The following is a 22,168-nucleotide window of genomic DNA, read 5'->3' on the forward strand; positions in this document are numbered from 1 at the left end:
GATGCCATGAGACTTCATGGGGTCCAGGGTCAATGTTGTGAACTCCCAGGGCAACTCCACCACCTCTGGTGGGTCTGTCCTGTCAGTGGGGCAGGACATACACACATACCCAGGGGTAGAGATGGTGGTGTCTGGGACATAGTCATGGAATCATGCAAACAATGTTAGGCTGTTGCTTGACTTGCCTATGGTCTGTAGTCTATACTGTAGTCTCCCAATTTTGGCACAGATGGAGGACTTTGCAGGATCAACAAGGCTGGTTTTGCTGTTGTCATTTCCGGTGCCTAGGTTGATGTTGGGAGATCTGTCCAGTTTCATTTCTTATTGTAGGCCTGGTAGTGGTTTGATGCAACTGGCTTGCTAGGCCATTTCAGAGTCAACCACATTGCTGTGGGTCTGGAGTCACATGTAGGCCAGGCCAGGTAAGGAAGACAGGTTTCCTTCCGTAAAGGACATTAATGAACCAGATGGTTTTTTTGTGACAATCGACAATGGTTTCATAGTCACCCTTGGTCATTAGTTTGTTAATTCCAGGTTTATTAACTGATTTTAAATTCCACCAGCTGCCATGGTGGGGTTCAAACCCATGTCCCCAGAGCATTAGCCTGGGCTGCTAGATTACTAGTCTGGTGACATTACCACTATCCCACTGCCTTCCCCTAATGTAGCAAAATAAAGCAACGAAAATAAAGGCAATATAGAGCAACAAATCTCTAGGACCAGGTGGCATCCATCCCAGGATTTTAAAGAGAGTAAGTGGGAACATTGTAGATGGCCTAACTATACTCTTCCAAAGTCCTCTTTATTAAGGAACCATTCCTTTAGATTGGAAAATAGCACATTATGCCACTTTTTAAAAAATGTGACAGAGAGAAACCAGGGAATTATGGATCAGTTGACCTAATACCTGTTATCTGGAAATTTCTAAAGTATATATAAGGACAGGATGACTGATGAACTTGAAAATTTTCAACTGCTCAGAGAGAGCCAGAATGTATTTGTAAAGTGCAGTTCATGCCTGACTGAAGTTTTTTGAGGAGGTGCCTAACGTTGTGGGCAGGAGAATTTCTATGGATGTTATTTATATAGGGCGGAATCGATCCAGGTTTACACTAAGTGCAGTAGCAGGCAGATAAAATGTCATTTTACCTGCTGGTCGCACTGGAGACTTTTCGCCCCATATCGTCCCAAATTCACTGCATTAATTATGCATTCCCAGGAAATACGCCATTTCCATGGCGGGCAGGATCTCATTCACCCCCATGGCATCACCTCGCTGCTTCATCACGTCGGGTGCTATATTTAAAGCCCAGCCATGCGCACACCTCTCAGTACACCCAACCCATGACTGCTGCACGGAAGACATGGCCCTGAAAGGCAAGAAGACTGCAGCCCTCAGATTTAGTGACGTGTCCCTCGAGTGCCTTTTGAACGCCATGGAGGCCTGCCGTGATGTCCTCTACCTCGCTCTGGCCGCAGGATAGGCAGCTGCATCACCAATTCAGCATGGGAGGTGGTAGCATTGGTAGTCAGCGCCAATGCCCTGCAAAAGAGGATAGCCACCCAGTACAGCTACAGGGTGAATGGTCTCATCCATTTCGCCAAGGTAACTCACTCTTCTCATTACTCTCAATTCACACACCCACAAACCTATCACACATCCATAGGGATCTCACGCCTCACGGGACAGCACCACTAACTCTCACACACACCATCACATCTCCATCAGGCTCATATCCTCTTGAGCTTGCATCCTCATCCTATCCCACTCACCACACAAACATTCCATTCAGTGCCTTCAGTTCTGCTCATACTCTCTCCATCTATTTCCATGCAGGAGAAGCTTGCTCATATTAGCATGGAGGGGTCCCAGACCGGGGGTGGAGTGGCCCACACTAGGCCCCTCACTCACTTTGAGGAGCCTGCCATCGTGCTGACTGGTGAGGACGTGGACCCTGCCAGCGGAGACGGTAAGGTTGGTGGTGAACAACCATCTGAGGATCCTGCACCACATCATCCCTTTCTCAACACAAATGTGACTGCTTTCTCTTGCTTATGACTCTGTTGACATGCACTAATTATCTCTACTTTGCTTCGCAGGGAGCTCTGCCAAGCGACCGATACCCTCAGCCAGCCAGTTCCTCAGCTCCATCCATGTCCTCACCTCCAGCCAAGAGGACACCTCCACCATTGAAGAGCTAGAAATAAGCAACCTGGAAGACCCGTCACAGCACTTACCCACACCCTCCACCAGCGCAGAGACATACACCTGGATGGGACCTAGAGCTAGAGCAGACTCAGGTTCACAATCTGGTGGTCACTGCATGGATAAGCGTCTGCAGCAGGTGGAGGCAGGTTCAGCCAAGCTCGCTGGCACTCGGAAGAGGCATCTGTGAGATCCGAGTCAGATGATGAAACTCCGGGTTAGGTCTTTCAACCTGTCTTGGAGAGTCAGCAGAAGGCAGGCGAACATCACACACAGCTGTTAGAAGCCCTCAACAGAGTGGCACACGAGTCGGAGGAGTGCATCCCCCTGCTCTCTGATGAAGCTGAACCCACATATGCTTGCGTGGAGGACTCATGGGGAAGATGGCAGATGCCATGGAGACCCTGATCCAGCAAAATGTAGAGATGCGCGCAGACCTGCATTCCATCGCGGGGGCCATGACTGAGTTCCAGCAGTGGCAACGCGAGAGGGAAACGGGGCACCTTGACGTCCCTCCAGGTGCTCCTTCCCCTCAAGGAGTCAGGCCAGGGCCCCTGGGCACCCGAAGGGAGGAGGAGCAGCAGTTGGACACCCCTGAGTCATCCACTTAGGAATCTCAGAGGCTGTCCACTCCCTTGGAGTTCCCTTTACCTGTGAGCCCCTCAACCTCATCCTCTGTTAGTGCAGAGGGAGCAGCCAGCCCATGAGTGATTCCGGGGGGAGAAGTGTGTGTGTGGGGCAGGGCCTTTTGGAGCCTCGTGCAAGCATTCTCCTATGCACGCGGATCCTTCCCGTATCACACTCATCTCAACGCCCTGAACATTTTCAATGTTGCCTTCTGGGGTTCACTTTCAGTTGTCCATCTGAAATGACCTGCATCTCTGTCCACCCAATGATCACACTCCTGTGCAGCACCCACCACGACTCTCACTCTGCTTTCTATTTAGACAGCATGGTGCTAATTTGGTTTTACTTTCGCTCCCCTATCCTTTACCCTCCTCCAGTCACCCATTTCCTTTCCCCCATCACAGTTGACCCCTCTGGCATCATCTTCTACCAACCCTCTGTGACCTACCAGCCACAAACCTTTTCCTTCGGGGATGTCCTGGTGAACGTGCACATTCCCTTCCTTCCCACAAATCCTACCCTCATCCACATTAACCTCCCTAATCTCCTCCTTCCCACCCCCAAAGTCCGTGTCTGCCTCCGAGTCCCCACCAACCACCCTCACCGTCACACCCTACTGCCTCACTCTGCCTTCAGTCATTCTCACCATTCCCTTATACCACTCCCACCCTCAGTTCGCTCCCCAGAAGACAGTCATGGACCCATCAGACACCTCCCTTGCACGTTCACCTGGACAACCCCACTCCGGACCCCTCCCCCCCCAGAACCCCTTCCCCACCCCTTAGTCCTCTCACCCCCCAGACACCCCCAGCTTAATCCCCCCCTCCCTTTCCTGACTCCCTCAGACACCCTTGCTTCTTCCACTACTCTCAGTCCTTCCCCACCCCTGACTCATTCCTCCAGCCTTACCTCTTCCTCCAGCCTCATTCCTTTCCCCTTCCTGACTCCCTTCCTCCATCCTTACTACTTCCTCAATCTTTACTCCCTCCCCTCTCCGCACCCCTTCCTCCCCTTGGATTCCCTTCTCTCTCTGCACTCCTTCCACCCCTTAGACTCCCTCCCCTCTCTGCACTCCTTTCTCCCCCTGGACTCCTTCCCCTTTCTGCACTCCTTCCCCCTCTGAACTCCTTCCCTTACACCTACCTCCCTAGTTGCCATCTTCTCCCCCATTACCCCACCCCGCCATGACACCTTCATTCCCCCCTCCCAACCCCACCCCCCCGACACCTTCATTCCCCCCCAGCCTCACCCCCTCAACACCTTCATTTCCCTCTCCCTACCTCACCGCCCCACCAATACCTCTTCTTCTCCCAGTCGATCCTCCACCTTCCTCTCCCACCCCCTCGATCATCATCCGTTGTGAGCATCAACTGTGACTTTCCAACTTCCGTGAGCTGCTTTGCAGCAGAGCCATGTCCATGAGAATCCACCCAGCAAGTCATGGACGTTCCTCCAGTGTGCCGTTGCTGTCAGGCCCCAGTAATATCTTCTGCTCCTTCAATGTCCACAATGTGAGCAAGGCCCTGGCGGTAAGTCCAAACTTCTGCATGTCATAGTTGTCAAGGCGTGTTCTGCACCGGCGTGTTTTCACGCCGACGTGGGCGGATGATCCAGCGGTGGGGATGAGTCCGGCAGGTTGGCCTTGCAGTGATATGCTGATGTATTACAATGCGGTTCCCAATGTCTGAAGGCGAGGAACGTAGCCCGCCATCAATGGGCTGAGTGGACAATCGCAAACTGGTTTCACGATGTCTTCTCACCATATTGTCCGCTCACGCCACTGAACTCTCCTGATGCCAGCGGGCACGGAAAATTCAGCCCACAGACTTCAATATTACATTTGATAAAGTCAAAGACTGTTATCTAAAGTGAAGCTCATGAAATTGAAGGCTAATTATTGACCTAGTAAGGAAATTGGCTGAGTAGCAGGGGACAAAGTGTAGGGACAATGGACAGGTACTCTAACTGACAGAAGATAACTAGAAATGTCCTGCAAGGATCCATATTGGGGTCTAAAATACTTGCCATATTTATTAACGGCTAAGATGATGGGATAGAAAGCCACACATTCAAATTTGCTGATGGCACAAAAATGGGTGGCATTTTCAGTGGTGTAGCTGGAAGCATAATATTACAGAGATGTTGATGAATTAAGTAAATGAATGCAAGTGTAGCAAATGGATTTCAATGTAGGCAAATGTGAGGTCATCCATTTTGGACTAAAAAGGATAGAACAGAGGACTTTCTAAATATTGAAAAGCTAGAAACAGTGGAGGTCCAAAGAGACTTGGGGGGCCCAGGTACATAGATTATTAAAATGTGATGAACAGGCACAGAAAATAACCAAAAAGGCTAATGGAAAGCTGACCTTTTTGATCTAGAGGACTCAGAACACAAAAGGGTAGTAGACAGCTCTGAAGAAGGGTCATACAGACTCGAAACGTTAATTCTGTTTCTCTCTCCATAGGTGCTGTCAGACCTGCTGAGTTTTTCCAACATTTTCTGTTTTTATTTCAGGTTTCCAGCATCTGTGGTATTTTGCTTTTATCTTAGGGTAGTAGTCATGCTTCAGCCATACAAAGCCCTGATAAGACCCTGCTTGGAGTAATGTGAGCAGACATGGGTGCCACAGCTTGGAAATTATACAGTGACCTCCGAGGGAATGCAGCATTGGTTTACCAGAATGTTAACTGGACTAAGAGGAGAAATTACACAAACTAGGGTTGTACTCTCTGGAAGTTAAAAGTTAAGACATGATTTAATTGAAGTTTTCAGTGGAAGTATTAATAGGAACAGATGAGGTAGATAGTGATAAATTATTTCTGCTACTAAGAGAGTCTAGAACTGGGAGACATAGTCCAACAAGGAGAGCCAGGCCTTTCAGGAGTGAAATTAAGAAACATGTCTACATGCTGTCTTCTGAAAACGATAATTGATTCTAGCTCAGTTGTTAAAGTTAAATCTAAGATTGATAGATTTTTGTTAACCAAAGGTAGTAAATGATATGGGGCAATGGTAAGTATGTGGAGTTAGGTCAAAGAACAGCAACAATCTCAATGAATGGCAGAACAGACTTCAAAGGCTAAATGGCCTATTCCTGTTCCTATGTTCCTAATACTTTTAAAAGGGGATTTAGATAGCTGCTCAAAAAGAGGAATGTTAAAGACTAAGAGAAGCAAGTGGGAGAGGGGTATTAGCATAGGTGGGTCATGTGGACAAAAACATTGGCACAGATGTGATGCCAAATGGCCTATTTCTGCACAGTAACATTCTATGTGGCTCACAACCAGCCTCACTCAGAAATATCTCTCCGCTGTCCACACAACATTTTCTGTCAGTCAAGTATTTGACACTCACAAAAACCTAGCAAAGTGCTAAAATCTCCAAACTGAAAATACTGAGAAATCTAGTTTGCCTGAGGTAATACATCAAACAAACTGTATTTTTTAGTCTTTGAATCTGGGCGCTCTTCCTCCTCAAGGACACTCCCAACTTATTTCAGTGCAGGCAGCTTATGTGCAGTTTGGTGACGCCTTAATTAGTCATTTTATTGGGGAATGCATTGAAAATAAAATATGGTGATTTGGTGAGAACAAGTAATGGGCTCAGTTGTGATGTCTCCCATATATGAAGAACTTGTTAATACTATCAAGGCTACAAGAATAAGGCTACTTGGTACTTGGGCAAGGTGAAGAAGAGAAACTGCTCCCCATAAAACTGTAAATCAGCAAGAAAGAAATATCTTCAGAAGAAGAGAGGAAACAAGGAGCTAAATTAAAAAGAAAATCCCTAGTGGATTTCATTATCTTCAAGAAAGGAGGGTAAAAATAAAATTGGCAAGGAAAATGAGCAGAGAAAAACAGTTTCTTGCATTTTGTCAGGGTCTGCTTGTGAGGGATATAATGAGCAAAGCTACAGAGTAGTCACAGCTGTCCTTACTAAAGGTTTTCCAATAAAATTAAGGTGTTCTGTACGCATAGTATGCCAAATTTAGAAATCATAACAAAAGAGAAACATCGATAACAGAGAAATACAAAAAATATTTGTACTTTGCTGGTTGCTGTATCTGTTTAGATAATTGTCAGGGGTGATAATAAGCTTTGGGGAGAATTTTACGTCCCCGTCATGGCGGGGGTGGGACTGGGGGCCAGGAATACAGCAAGCCATTCAAAAGTCTATAGACTTTGGCGGGACGGGAAGATCCCGCCGGCGGAAGAGGCCCATTATCTGCAGGTTAAGATGATGTGCATCATCCCGCACATTGTCTGCAGGTTAAGATGATATGCATCATTCTGCAGCCAAGCAGCAACAAATCACTGTGGGAGGTCAGGTCACTCACTATTAAAAACTGCTGTAATGCCATAAACATACTATTTTTACTGTGAATTGAGGCAGCAGTTAAGGAGCTACAATTGGCTTCAGTGTCCCTACGCTGAAGAGCGTAAAAGTCAGCCTGGGTTCCTGCTCTTAACTCTTATCTAGTGGTTCTATAAACATTGGGTGGTTAAGGAGGTTCAGCAATAACAGGGGTGAAGATTTTCAGCAGGGGCAACAACAATGGTCGTGGTAAAACTGGAGGGAAATGGCACGCCAAGGCCAAGACTCGCTCCTTCAAAGCCGGTCTCCAGTTTCCCTTCGGCCGCATCCACCAACTGCTGCGCAAGGGTCACTATGTCATGTTGGGGCTAGGGCCCCCGTCTATCTGGCCACCATCCTTGAGTACTTGATGGCTGAGATCCTCGAGCTGGCGGCAACGTGGCCCAAGAAGAAGACCGTCATCATCTCCCGCCACCTGTAGCTCACCATCCGCAATGACGGGGAGCTCAACAAGCTGCTGGGAGGGGTCGCCAAAGCCCAGGGTGGGGACTTGCCCAACATCCAGGCTGTGCTATTGTCCAAGAAAATTGGCCGCCCCAGCAAGGTTTATGCCTGAAGGCGCAAGATCAGAAAAAGATCAATAACAGGTTTGTGCTATGGTGACTACCAGAATTGATTGGCTTTCAAACAGTCATTGTGTAGGCTCAAACATGAAGAATGTCTATTTAGTTGAGGAACTGGAGGATTCCAACTGGCCATGGAACTGTACTCCAGCAATACCAAGTATTCTTGAGGAGATGATGTGGGAATTGGAAAAAATACATTACTTTATACCAATGATACAGCTGGCCATGAAGCACAATGGAGCACATTCATTGCGCAATAAGCAATTTTTTCTTTTCATAGTTCATGAGATCTAGACATTGCTGACAACGCCAGCAATTATTGCTCATCCCTAATTACCCTTGGGGAGGTGGTAGTGAGGTGCCATCTTGAATCACTGCAATTCATGTGGTGTAGGTACACCTACAGTGATGTTATTGGGGAATATGGTAGGCATATTGGTTTGTGCCTGTAATTTTCCACATTCCTGATCTCTAAAAGACTGCCAGTGTAGGAAAGCTTAGATGATAAATTATTTCAGGCCGTTTTTATGCAACTTCCAGTTATTTACAAAGGGATACCAGTAAAGTGCAAATAAGTCACTTGTTCGCTTTTTTGGCTGCAGAATGGTGAATAGAAGTGGAGAAAGAGAGAGTATTGATGAAGTGCAGCCATATATTTAAGAATCTAATCTAAAATAATAAGCAGAAATTAATCCAGAAATGAGTATTGATGTTACTTGTGATCAAATGCTTAATGTGTCTGGCAATCGTATAATGGCTATTTACCATTTAAAACAAAAGTGGATTAAAATAGCTTAAAAAGAAATGTTACACTAAGGTATCACATTTTCATTGCTATATTCACCACTTAGGCTGTTGTTTTGTAAAAAGTCATTGATTCAGTCAAGTTTTATATCACTGCCCTTTAGATACTCCTACCCTTATGTGAATGAAACTGTCACCCATAGAAGGACAATAGGTTAATGGAATAAGAGTAAACAAATTTCTCTCTTTCTAAAAACCAGCATCAGGTTAATTTTGAAATTCTGGCAGCTGCTGGTTTTGGCAGGGAGGTGGGTGAGATGACTGACACAGATGTAATTTAACATGCTAAATAAGTCTCAATCTCAACTGTGTTGGGGAAGAAAACTGATACAAGAATTGTTCATAAGCCACTGTCACATACATCCCAGAAGCTGGTGCAGAGCAGCATTTGGTGGGAGGCGGGGGAGCAGGATAGCCAGTCAAATGTCATATGCAGGTCCTGAAAAGTCAGAGAGATGACCATGACTGGGAAGAAAATAGGAGGTTAGATGCGATCAAAGAAATTTAAATAAAAATGGCTTGGGTGGAAATAAAGTAACAATGTTTGATTTGAGAAAAAAAATTGTAAATAATGAAAAAATGCTACTTTAAAAGGTTACACCAAATAATTTGAAGGACACAGATCGTAAACTATGATATAATGTGCCTGTCAAAACAATATCTCCATTTTATAACTATGCTGAGTTCAGTTAATGTTTATTTAAATCGAATTTAGTACAGTACCTCATATGGTACTCTTCTATATCTCAAGAGAGTTTACTCCATAGCAGCCATCTATCAACTGGAGAAAACAATGTGAACAATCCATTTTTGTTAGGCATTAACATACAGAAGGCTAAATCATAATTAAATGGGGGCTCTTACATTCAACGTTACTGTTCATTCTTATGGTTCTGAAGGTGGAAAAGGGATGAATTCCCCAAGATGTGGGAAAAGCTTCACAACTAGACATCAGGTATAAATCTGGGAGACAGCCAGTTGGCAACTAGGAGGTGGAAATATCCCAATAAACAGTTCCACAGCATCAATACTACAAGGTTCCGGTGTGAATTTGTAGTTGCAGCACAAATTGAGCCAATAATAAATGAAAAATGCAAATATATACTGGGGTCAACAAAAATATTGCATTTATAACCTGATGATTGTTTGGATAAAAGCTTCAACTTTAATTACTGTTGTCAATTGCTTTGAATTTTATTCTGCAATGCTGAATTCAGCAGCTCAGAGTTTTTTTTAAAAAAATTTCCCCTCATTATGTTTTCTTCTTCCTTCCATGCATTATCCCTACTCATGAGAGCAGACACTAGAAAGTGTGTGTGTGTAGAAATTAAATGAGAGTAGTATCATCCTGAGCTATGATTCCAGGCCTGTGTCACTACTATGACACTCTTGGTCCAGGCTTGCACAGGAATTTTTTTCAGGCTTGCAGTAGAAGTAACAAAACACATTTCACTGCTCAGAAGGTGTCCAAGTTCCATAAATGCCTGACCCTCCAATCTATCAGCCTCATCTACAAGTAGTTTTGTCAGCTATAGAATAACCTCAATGTGCTCATGGCTTTAGACCAGAGCAAATACAGCAACCTAACATAACTAACACCTCATCACCCTTCAGCCCATCTCACTGTGCTGCATACTAAACTTCGAGACCAGAAACAGAACTATAATGGCAAGAGAGTGTAGACACATTTAAAACAGCAAATGGTGCAGCAAAACAATTGAGTGTTTAGTTAAGATCCTCAATTCAATAATGGTGGACATCACAATTATAACCAACTTTGTCCTCATCCAATTACCACATGTGCACTTACTGTTTTTAGCAGATCCTCTAGACAGCAAGGAATTATGCAAAACCTTCTTACTTTCCCCTCCTGAGAGGAGAACATTGAGACCGCTTTAAGTGCCCTAATGACAGTCAAATTACATTAGCATTGAAACAAAAAACAGAAAATGCTGGAAAAACTCAGCAGGTCTAGCAGCATCTGTGGAAAGAGAAACAAGAGTTAATGTTTCGAGTCCTTTTGACCCTTCTTCAGAGCTCTGAAATGTTAACTCTGTTTCTTTCTTCACAGATGCTGCTAGACCTGCTGAGTTTTTCCAGCATTTTCTGTTTTTGTTTCAGATTTCCAGCATCCACAATATTTTGCTTTTGCCTTAGATTAGCATTGAACCTGGTATTCGCTTAGCTTTGTTACTCAATGTATAAACTTGTGAAGACAGGGAAGAATCTGCTCAGTGTTTTATGACCATGCCTTCTGAGGGTAAGGATGTTTCACAGAAAACTACCATTAGGTCATCCCAAAAGGAAAAGCACCATATTCAATGGCAATTACCAATGGTAATTTCCCCCCCCCAAAGAAGGAAAACCAAAGATCAGCTGGTAAATTGGAGGGGGTTGAAAGTGTAACAACCTATATCCTATCTTTCCTTTTTAAATGGGCTCCCTACCACACAACATGTCCAGCTACAAGAACAGATGGGCAAGGCTCTAGGACGTGCATGTTTAGGAATCAGTTGACAACTGAATCAGGCTTATTCATGGTACATTGCACAGTACAGTAGCCTGCCAACAAACACTGTCTGCGGTCACTGAAAAAGCTTGGAGTGGTATTACAGGACTACCTGAAGATCTGTATTTTAGCACATGATTGCCTTCAGGAGATGAGTGCAAGAGAAACAGTTGGAAGGAAAGAGTTAACTAGTTTCTATTTTATCTGTTTAATTTGCTCACTTAAATATTTATAACAAGCATCCAAAGTTATGGTCTGAGATTGTGCAGAGTTGTTTATATTTAAGTTTTGAAATGCAGCCAGTGAAGGCTAAGAAAATTTTTCAGCAGTGGATTAAAACAGGTTCTACTGTGTCTTGTTTGGAATATACCTACTGGAAAAATTCTTTCCTTTTTGGGATAAAAAATGTGAGGCTGTGACATGGCTTTTACATCATTCCAATGAACGCCATAACCACACATCTTTTTTTGCTTCGTATTTTTTTCTACTCTGTGGGAAAGCACGTGTTTGAGGCTAGTCTTTGCTGATACACTAAAAAGGAATAGGCAGTTGTTTATCTGATTGCTGGGTCCACCTCATCCAAAACTAAAAGCTTCACTGAACGAATGTAAACACACCAAAAATGGAAACTTTACAAGCTCATAATAAGAAATTGCCAGGCAATAGAGGAAAACATTTTTCCTAATTAACATGATAATTTAAAACTGCAGGATTCATTTTGGCATCTTTAGCAGAATACATCAACATGATTGATTGGGATTAAATACTTGTTGCATATCTTTTCCACTGCCACAGAAAAACCATAAAAATCTTTACTGGTAACAAGCCTTTATTGGGAAACTATACATCAGATGAATACTAAACAACATGGAGGTCCCAAGTTCAACTTTAATCCTGGCTCCACACTGAATTTACTTATTCAGCCAAGGCAATATTAAGAGTGCTACAATTGGTATCAGCAATCCCTAACCATGAAAAGGACATTCATCTGTTGTTACTACTATGGATCATTATCCAGTAACTTCAGGTAAAAAGCATTAGTGTGTGAATATCATAGGATCAGCTTCCGTAGTGCTGTCTTACGTGCCAACTTTCACAGTCTAGGTTCACACATTAAGTTGCCAATTGAATGAGGTAGCAAAAAGAGTATTGCTGCAATTGGGCTATAACATAGCAAAAGGCAATGATCTTCAGAAGTGGAAAGCAGAAAAGTGCAGCACATTAGGCAACTAGCACGAGTACAACATAAGAGCACCACACCATTTAATGCTCACGTGAGAATAGCATTCATTTTTCTTTTATTCATTCATGGGATATGGGCTTCGCTGACTGAGAGAGCATTTATTGCCCATCCCTTGTTGCCCTTGTGAAGGTGGTGGTGAGCTGCCTTCTTGAAGCACTGCAGTACATGTGGTGTTGGTACACTCACAGTGCTGTTAGGGAGTTCCAGGATTTTGACCCAGCAACAGTGGAGGAATGGCGATATATTTCCAAGTCAGGATGGTGAGTGACTCTGAGGAGAACTTCCAGGTGGTGGTGTTCCCATCTATCTGCTGCCCTTGTCCTTCTAGATGGTAGCGGTCGTGGGTTTGGAAGGTGCTGTCTAAGGAGTCTTGGTGAATTCCTGTAGTGCATCTTGTAGATGATACACACTGCTGCTACTGTACAACGGTGGTGGAGGGAGTGAATGTTTGCGGATGTGGTGTCAATCAAGCAGGCCAGTGAGCCTCATGTCAGTGGTAGGGAAACTATTGGAGAAAGTTCTGAAGGAGGGTATCTATCTCCACTTGGAAAGGCAAGGTTTGAGCAGGGATAGTCAGCATGGCTTTGTCAGAGGGAGGTCATGCCTTACAAATTTGATTGAATGTTTTGAGGAGATGACCAGGTGTGTAGATGAGGGTAGTGCAGTTGATGTAGTTTATATGGATTTCAGCAAAGCCTTTGACAAGGTCCCACATGGGACACATAAAGAAGGCAAATGCACATGGGATACAGGGTAATTTGATAAGGTGGATTCAAAATTGGCTTAGTTGTAGGAGGCAGAGGGTGATGACAGAAGGATGCTTTAGTGACTAGAAGCCAGTGTCCAGTGGTGTACCACAGGGATCTGTGCTGGGTCCCCTATTATTTGTCATTTACATAAACGACATAGATGACTATGTGGGGGGTAGGATTAGTAAGTTTTCAGATGACACAAAGATTGGCCGGGTGGTTAACAGTGAGGTTGAGTGTCTTGGGCTACAGGAAGATATAGACGGGATGGTCAAATGGGCAGATAAGTGGCAGATGGAATTTAACCCTGAAAAGTGTGAGGTGATACACTTTGGAAGGAGTAATTTGACATGGAAGTATTCAATGAACGGCATGAGACTAGGAAGTTCTGAGGAACAAAGGCACCTTGGCATGTGTCCATAGATCTCTGAAGGCAGAGGGGCACATTAGTGGGGTGGTGAAAAAGGCATATGGGACACTTGTCTTTATCAATCGAGGCATAGATTACAAAAGTAGGGAGGTCAGGTTGGAGTTGTATAGAACCTTGGTGAGGCCACAGTTGGAGTACTGTGTGCAGTTCTGGTCGCCACATTATAGGAAGGATGTGATTGCACTGGAGGGGGTGCAGCGGAGATTCACCAGGATATTGCCTGGGATGAAACATTTAAGTTATGAAGAGAGGTTGGATAGAATTGGGTTGTTTTCGTTGGAGCAGAGAAGACTGAGGGGCGACCTGATCAAGGTGTACAAGATTATGTGGGGCATGGACAGGGTGGATCGGGAGCAGCTGTTCCCCTTAGTTGAAGGGTCAGTCACAAGGTGAGGGACAGGAGGTTTAGGGGGGATGTGAGGAAAAACTTTTTTACCCAGAGGGTGGTGACGGTCTGGAATGCACTGCCTGGGAGGGTGGTGGAGGTGAGTTGCCTCACATCCTTTAAAAAGTACCTGGATGAGCACTTGGCACGTCATAACATTCAAGGCTACGGGCCACGTGCTGGTAAATGGGATTAGGTAGGTAGGTAAGGTGTTTCTCACGTGTCGGTGCAGACTGGATGGGCCGAAGGGCCTCTTTTGCACTGTGATTCTGTGATTTGTCCTTGATGGTGTCAAGCTTCTTGAGTGTTGTGGAAGCTGCACTCATCCATGCAAGGGGAGTATTCCATCACACTCCTGGCTTGTGCATTGTAGATGGTGACAGGCTTTGGGGAATCAGGAGTTGAGTTACTCATCGCATGATTCCTAGCCTCTGCCCTGCTCTTGTAGCCACAGTATTTATATGGCTAGTCCAGTTCAGTTTCTGGTCAATGGTAACCCCCAGGATGTTGATAGTGGGGGATTCAGTGATGGTAATGCCATTGAACATCAAGGGCGATGGTTGGATTCTCTCTTGTTGGAGATGGTCATTGCCTAACACTTGTCTGGTGCAAATGTTACTTACCACTTGTCAGCCCAAGCCCAGGTATTGTCCAGGTCCTGCTACATTTGGACATGGACTGCTTCTCATTTTGGCATTTGTATTAGTAATGCAGTGACCATAGATATATAATCACTGTAAAAGAACTACAATACTTGAATATAAATACTGGACCAGATTTCCATGGAATCGTGAAGACTCTAGGGGCTTAAAAATGGCAGGTGGGTTCCTCATGAAGTCCTGCCCCCATTTTCGCCGGGAGGCAGGTGTTTTGGGGGGTGGGGGGGATGTGACTCCCACATGTGGAAAACCCGAACTCAGCAGGAAATTTGAACTCAGTGCTGATAAGGTCTGTAGAACTGTCAAGCTGTCAAGTCATTTGAATGGCTAGCCCTTTAAAAGTTGCAAACCAAACTGCCTGCATGTGCCTGTGAGAGTTGAAAAAACCTCTTCTAACAGTTTCAATAGCTGTTTGTTGACATAACCTTTAGTGCTATCATTATAATATTATTAATGCTTGGCTGCTTTCCATAAGCTATCATTATCACAGTGGAGATTTGTAAATTTGCAATTTGATTGACAGCTCAAAGAGGTTATCAAAGGGTTAGGTATATTTGATCTGGGGGTTATGAATACATATATTTGTTTTTATAAGGGATTAAGTACTTCAGGAGATTTAAATGGGCTTTCATGAATGGGATTGTCTTTTTACATAGTGGCCTGTAACAGACATTTAGGACTTTAGTTCATCTCAGCATGTCTCCTGAGGTCTGCCTAAGGTGGATACTGGGTGAGTAAGCATGGAGGGCATAAGGGCAAGGAATGGTAGTGGAGGCATGGGTTGACATCAAGTTGACATAGGGGGTATAAGGGGCCATGAGTTGGCATGGAGGATATGAGGGCCCATTGGGTGTGGTGGGGAGGCATGGGTTGGTATCTATGGACATGAGAATGAGTGGGGGTGTGAGGGGTGAGCGCTTGAAGGCCTGATGTTTAACAAAACAACTGGGATGAAGTTACAGAGAACTAAGTTGGGCCTTTTAAACCACCTGCCTCAGCACCTGGCAGCCCATGACCTTCAATTGGCATCTGGGGGCAGCAGGCCCATCTCCATCTCAATACACCACATTCCAAACTAAATGTTAACAGTATTGGGAAAAACACTGTACCTTAAAAGCTTAATGGCGCAAGTAGGTTATCATATTCCATATTATTATAATCTTACACCAGCAAAAAAAGTTGGTTTCTGAGCTCCTGCTGACTCAACCCAGTACATCAATCTACCAACAAAAGCACCCAGCTGCTCAGTCAAATTTCCTTTGAATCTTTTTACTTCTGCTGCAGTACATGGTTCATATCTGAGGTTGGCACTTGGAATCTGTGATGTATATAACCAATTTTGGAATGGCAAGGCTATTTAAATAACAAAATACTCTGTCTCACCAGTTAACTCTTTCTGCTTGGACGGTGTTTCTCTATTCCTTGGTGTCTGGTCTTCATAAGTGATCTGTGAGGCAACAAAGAAAATCAAATCCATCATTGTCATGATTTGAGACTCTTTAGCCAATTTTTCTGTGAAAAAGACTTGGACAAAAGAAATTTTAATATTTTGGGTGCAAACCAGCCTACTATTCTGGAGCTCCCTTCCTAACAGGGCTGTGGGTGTGCCTACACACATGGACTGTCCCGGTTCAAGAAGGCAGCTCACCACCACCTTCTCAAGGGCAACTAGGGATGGGCAATAAATGCTAGTCCAGCCAGCGAAGCCCACATCCCGTGAATGAATTTTTAAAAAATGCTTGGACAGTTATGGGCACTTGTTTTGCACAGAACTTGGATAGTGCCCAATTCTTCAGTAATGTTTGGTCATTCGAGGAGACATCTGACATCTTGCTGCTGACAAAAATCTTGGATTTTTGTGAGTCTTTTAAGGGAGGTTTTCCAATCATCAACTCAAACATTAGAAGTGAGGAAGTCAGCAGAGAGGCTGTGACAGAGTTTTCAGGATGCAGCAGACTTCAAGTGTGGAATTTCTGTACTGTTCAAAGAGAGTTTATATTTTTGAATTAAGTAATGAGTCTAGCAAAGTGGGCTAGTATACTCTATTCTTTCTATATCTTTTTATTTCTGTAATGGAATGCAAACAGAGCTTGAACTGATTATGCCGAGTGACTTTCTTTATATTTTATTTGTTTTACCTACTGTGGAATAAAGCAGCTTATGAACCAAACCAAACAACACCTTGTCTAGTGTTAACTCTATCTGTTTTCTGAAAGATTAAGGAACTGCGTGTGCTTTCGGGGCTAAAACCCAGCCCAGGTAAGAATGGAGTTTCCAGGTTACCCTCCTGGGTACTTCAACAGTTCCAGCAAATACAGAAATAAAAACAGAAAATGCTGGAAAAACTCAGCAGGTCTGGCAGCATCTGTGGAGATAGCAACAGAATTAATGTTTTGAGTCCATATGACTCTTCTTCAGAGCTAAAGAGAAGTAGAAATGTGATGGATATTGTACTGTTTAAAAGAGGTGGAGCAGGAGGAACAAAATAGAATGTCAGGGTTAGGTGGGAGCTCAGGAAAGATTGACAAAGATGTCATGGACACGAAACAAAGGGAGCATTAATAGTAGTGTTGAAGACTAAAGAAGGTGCTGATAGTGGCATAAAGGTAAGATGGAATGTGTTAATAGCTGAACAAAGGCCAGCACTCTGTGAAAGCACAACTAGAAACAAGTAATAGATGGCCCTGTCAGGGATGGGGTGGGGGAGGGAAAAATGATTTTAAAAATAGATTAAAAAATATATGTGTAAAACTTAAAAAAGAATGAATAAATAGGAACAAATAAAAATAGATAATAATAAAGAAATTGATTTAAAAAGAGGTAAAGATGGAGGAGGGAGTTCATGATCTGCAGTTGTTGAACTCAATGTTAAGTCTGGAAGGCTGTAAAGTGTCTAATCAGAAGATGAGGTGCTGTTCCTCCAGTTTGCATTGGGCTTCACTGGAACATTGCAGCAGGCCAAGGATGGACATGTAGGCATGACAGCAAGATGGTGTGTTGAAATGGCAATTAACAGGAAGGATCATGTTTGCGGACTGACCGAAGGTGTTCCACAAAGCGGTCACCCAGTCTGCATTTAGTCTCCCCAAAGTGGAGGAGACCACATTGGGAGCAGCGAATACACAGGACAAATTGAAGGAGGTGCAAGTGAAGCACTGCTTCACCAGAAAGGAATGTTTGGGGCCTTGGAGGTGAGAAGGGAGGAGGTAAAGGGGGCAGGTGTTGCACCATCTGCAATTGCATGAGAAGGTGCCGTGGGACGGGGATGAGGAGTTGGGAGCGATAGAAGAGTGGACCAGGGTGTCACAGAGGGAATGTGTTTGGTGGTGGCATCATGCTGGAGTTGGTGGAAATGGTAGAGGATGATCGTTTGAAAGTGGAGGCTGGTGGGATGATAAGTGAGGACAAGAGGGATCCTATCATTGTTCTGGCAGGGAGGCGAAGGGATGAGGGCAGAGGAGCAGGAGGTGGGTCAAACACGGTTGAGGCTCCTGTCAACCACAGTTGGAGGGAACCCTTGGTTAAGGAAAAAGACATGTCAGAAGCGCCATTTTGGAATGTAGCGTCATCGGAACAGTTACAACGGAGGCAGAGGAACTGGGACGATGTGATAGAATCCTTACAGGAAGCAGGGTGTGAGGAGCTCTAGTCGAGGTAGCTGTGCGAGTCAGTAGGCTTGTAATGAACAGACAACCAGACCACTTAAGGAACAGATTAACACCAACCTGTATAGATACCACCAGCACTCCCTTGATATCTCTGCTGTCATACAGAAACCAAAATTGTACTGAGTACTCTGGGTATGAGCTAACACTACGCCATACAGATGTCTTGTCATCTGCTGGTACTTGTGCTCTACTCTTTAGCAGTGCTTACAAAATCCAATTAGTTTACCTATCCTATCTGCTTCAACACACTGCACCATTGCTTTAGTGAGCTAACTAGCACTGCTCCTAGATCTCACTCCTGTGTGTCCAGTTTAGTCTGTATTGACATTATTTATTCACTTCCCTAGTTATCATTACCACAAGCTCATCTACACTGAATGCTATTTGTCATTCAACAGTTCATCTTCACAATCTACCCTGATCCCTTTGTATTTGGTCTACCTGCTCTCTACTGTCTGATATCACCTGACAGAGTGCCATGTGTAAACTGCAACTTCCTGTAGCTCTATTATAACACTTTTTGTATACTGGGGGTCAAACCTGAAACCATTCTGATGCACACTGGCAACAAATTTAACAACTGAGTTATCATGGGTTAGGTTCAGGGATACTATCTAACCCATATTTGACACTTGCAACTATTTTCAGCTTCTAGATATTTTATTGTACTATTCCTAAATAAATTAAAATAAAATTATTTAAATTGATTTTATTTTCTATTTGTATAGTACTTTCTATACATCGTTCAAAACTATCTACATCTCATGCTCAATGGCCACAGAACCTCCTATCCACTGAACCTCCTATCCACACCTTTGTCACCTCAAGCCCTGACCTCCAATGTGCTCCTCGCCAGCCTCCCGAGCTTCACTGTATATAGATTCCTGTATGCACTTTAACCTGTAATAAACACAAGCCACTTATCGTGCCTACCACTACTGAACCACAAACACTAGTGACTCCCCATCTACTAATACACTGATATTAAAATTCTCATCTTTGTTACAAACCCATCCATGGTTTTGTACCACAATGCGTTTGAAACCATCTCCAGCTGTTTGTTCCATCTTGGATCCTCCACACTTCTTTCTTTGGCCAACTGTTGATTTGCCCCAATTCCATTCCTTTAGCCAATCCACTCTCTCTAAACCCTTATATCTTGCTTCATATCTCCACATTCAAAACCCACCTTTTCAGTAACCTCTTTCCCTAATCAATATTACTTTTTTCCTCCCCACCCCTGGTATGTTTTATTAAAGAATGGGCTGCATAAGAACACACTGTTCACAATAATTCTTTGAAAATATATTTTCAATTAAGTGACTCCTATTTTGCAGCTTCTCCAAGCAATTTTACCTTTTTTTCAAATTTCCTGAAACAAGTGTCCCCTTGTTCATCGTCACTGATTCTTCCTGTAGTTGTTGAAGGTATATTGTCATTGATGTCAGAATTCAGCCAATTCTGGACAGATGCCAGCTTCCCATTCCTGGAGCTTATCTCTGACTGGGAAATACTATCTGTAGTCTCCATTTCAGGTGTGAGAAGCCTTGCAATGATATTCTCATTCTCATTAATTGAAGGACACCTAATTTTTCTAAAAACTTCAGTTTCTTTTCTTGCATCATCTTCTTCGTCAATGCTCAAAGAGTTTTCCTGCTGCATTGTTTCATCGTGTTGTGTTACAATTGTCCAATGTGTTTCTAATGTGCCCCTGGAACTGTCAGCTGTCATACTTGCATTGGAATCTTTGCCACTTTCAGAGTCCCAGTCAGAGTCAGTGCAAGACGAGCAATGGTCCAAACGAGAGGAGTCTACCCTCTGTTGAGGTGCTCGAAGAGGTTTCACTGAACTGCCATCAACTTTCTTCGGTGGATCGAAAACAACAACCATATTGGAGGCCATTTCTGTAGTTCAGAAGAAACAAAGTTTAACTTTAAAATAACTGTATGTATCAATTACTATGCACAGTAATTAGCAGAATTCCAACCCCACATCCAACAAGTACACATGACTGTAATCCTGGCTCAACACTGCAACCGCAGGTCACGCCGAAATAGTGCTTTAGGAAATGCTTTTGAACATGTATTGTCCTATTTCATTGGCAAGAAACCAGTACAACAGCCTACAGATCCCAATGCAAAGACTAAGCAAAATATAGCAAGGGGCTGGCCTATCTTTTGCAGGGCAAAAAAGAAAAAGATTAAAATGAATGTACAAGATCCATTCAATGGGACAGACATTGGACTTGAGCCCAAATTGCACAGTAAATCAACAGAGGGATTGCTCGGCATTCAGTCTGTGGCAGCCTGAGGCATGAACCAAATTCAGCATTGGGCCGCATCTGACTGGAAGCGACAAACGGCAGGCATCAAACAGTGATCGTGATACAGATTGATGGCTGTAACTCGACAGATTCTGGCCTGTTCCAATTCCAAGCCAGCCCTTGGGTGGATCCTGGGATAAGGAGGAGGGTGCAAAGCCAAGGGGGGGGGCAGCAAGCCTGAGCTTCCACCATCTGCAGTGTTTTTGTGGTGCCAGAATGAAGTGCTCCTGCTCTTCCCGGCAATATAGTAGTATAATTTTCAAGGCGGTTTTGAGCACCTCCCTGTAGTCCCTTCAAAAAAGCATTGGTTAGGCCACTCAACCCTGAGACAAGGAGGCAGAGCTTGCATGACACAAGCTATGCCCATTTCCAACCAAATTGTGCATGGTGTCCTATGACCAATTTGTGTAGGATTCCAATTTGCATAGAAAGGCAGCCTGTTTTGGGCAGGCAAGCTACTCTCATTTTTACAGGCTCACCTGAATATGGGAACCAGGTGCCCCTTGGCAATAATGGGTTGCCTGAGGTGTTTTCCCAATTTGTCACTCATGGCTGCCTGCTTTAAGGCACAAAATGGATGGTGGCGAGATGAATTTCTCCTCCAATAGTTATAAATAGCCATTCATATATTTTCAATCTTATCAATACAAAATATTTAAGGCATCTATATTAAACTTCAGAAAATACAACCATTAATTTATTCAGTTATGATTATTCGTTTGAAATAGTGTTTCACTTGACGACGAGCAAGAGTTACCAACCTGTCCTGATGAGTTGTAAAACAACTCACTAGGTTGCTAATAGTTAATCTTGGGTGTTTTCTGTTCTATCTCCAATTTATTATCTTTTCATCCTCTGCTTTCTTCTGAACGTCATCTTTTTTTCCTTTGTTGCTGTTCACTATATAACTGAGCTGCAGTCTGTTCATGGCATCAACAGAGCTAGATCTGAGTCATAGGAGGGGTGAAACCCAGATTTGGTCAATAAAGCAGGAAAAAGACCAAGCTTGGAACCTGGGATTGCCAACTTGCCTAAACTGCAGGTCAAGCCAAGAACCACACAGACATGTAGGCTAAAGGTGGTGAGGTTCCTGTGAGCAATGTGGAGGCAATTCTTCACAGCCACATTGGCAGACCTCAAAAATGATTGGGAGTGGAACTGTCCGCCTGATCCCCAACTCCCCAGCTCCCCCCCCGCCACAACACCGCCACACCAAATGGCTCCATCAATGCACCATAGAACTACTGTTTTTTGTATTGTATTTTCTTACATAGATATGACATGAAAACCTGATGGTGCATAATTCTGACATTCATCTGCTACTCTATTTTTTTTCCATGTATGCTGACCCTTGTTAAATGCCCCCTTTTTTAGGCCCATCTGCAGAATATGACAAGGAGGAGCACAATAGTCTCCACCAAGCACCACCAGAGGAATTGGGACCCAGGTAAAAAAGATAGCAAGTTAGAGGAGCCTGTATAAGAAAAATCACAGATCACAGGTGAGTGAGAACAAAGGATAGCAAAGTCCTCCTTAGAACATCTGAGGGCTTGTGCCAAAATTGGGACAGCTGTCCCACAGACTTGTCAAGCAACGCCTGACAGAGTCATTCTCACTGAATC

At 43.9% G+C, this 22,168-nt stretch overlaps 1 protein-coding gene and 1 long non-coding RNA gene across 5 annotated transcripts in view; both read right to left on the reverse strand.

Moving 5' to 3' along the window:
* LOC144687829 (uncharacterized) overlaps positions 1–22,168 on the reverse strand; it is a 701,476-nt gene that overhangs the window by 174,030 nt on the left and 505,278 nt on the right. The window lies entirely within an intron of this gene.
* The window catches only part of smtnb (smoothelin b), a 413,005-nt gene that overhangs the window by 166,847 nt on the left and 223,990 nt on the right, over positions 1–22,168 (reverse strand). For all 4 annotated transcript variants that reach the window (XM_078554317.1, XM_078554318.1, XM_078554316.1 and 1 more), the window contains exons 7-8: positions 19,580–20,127; positions 15,939–16,002 (exon numbers count right to left, since the gene is read on the reverse strand). In XM_078554317.1, the coding sequence (XP_078410443.1) occupies positions 15,939–16,002; positions 19,580–20,127 (612 nt within the window). The remainder of the gene's footprint in view (positions 1–15,938; positions 16,003–19,579; positions 20,128–22,168) is intronic.

This window comes from Cetorhinus maximus, chromosome 12, assembly GCF_964194155.1.
Source record: "Cetorhinus maximus chromosome 12, sCetMax3.hap1.1, whole genome shotgun sequence".
Lineage (NCBI taxonomy): Eukaryota > Metazoa > Chordata > Chondrichthyes > Lamniformes > Cetorhinidae > Cetorhinus > Cetorhinus maximus.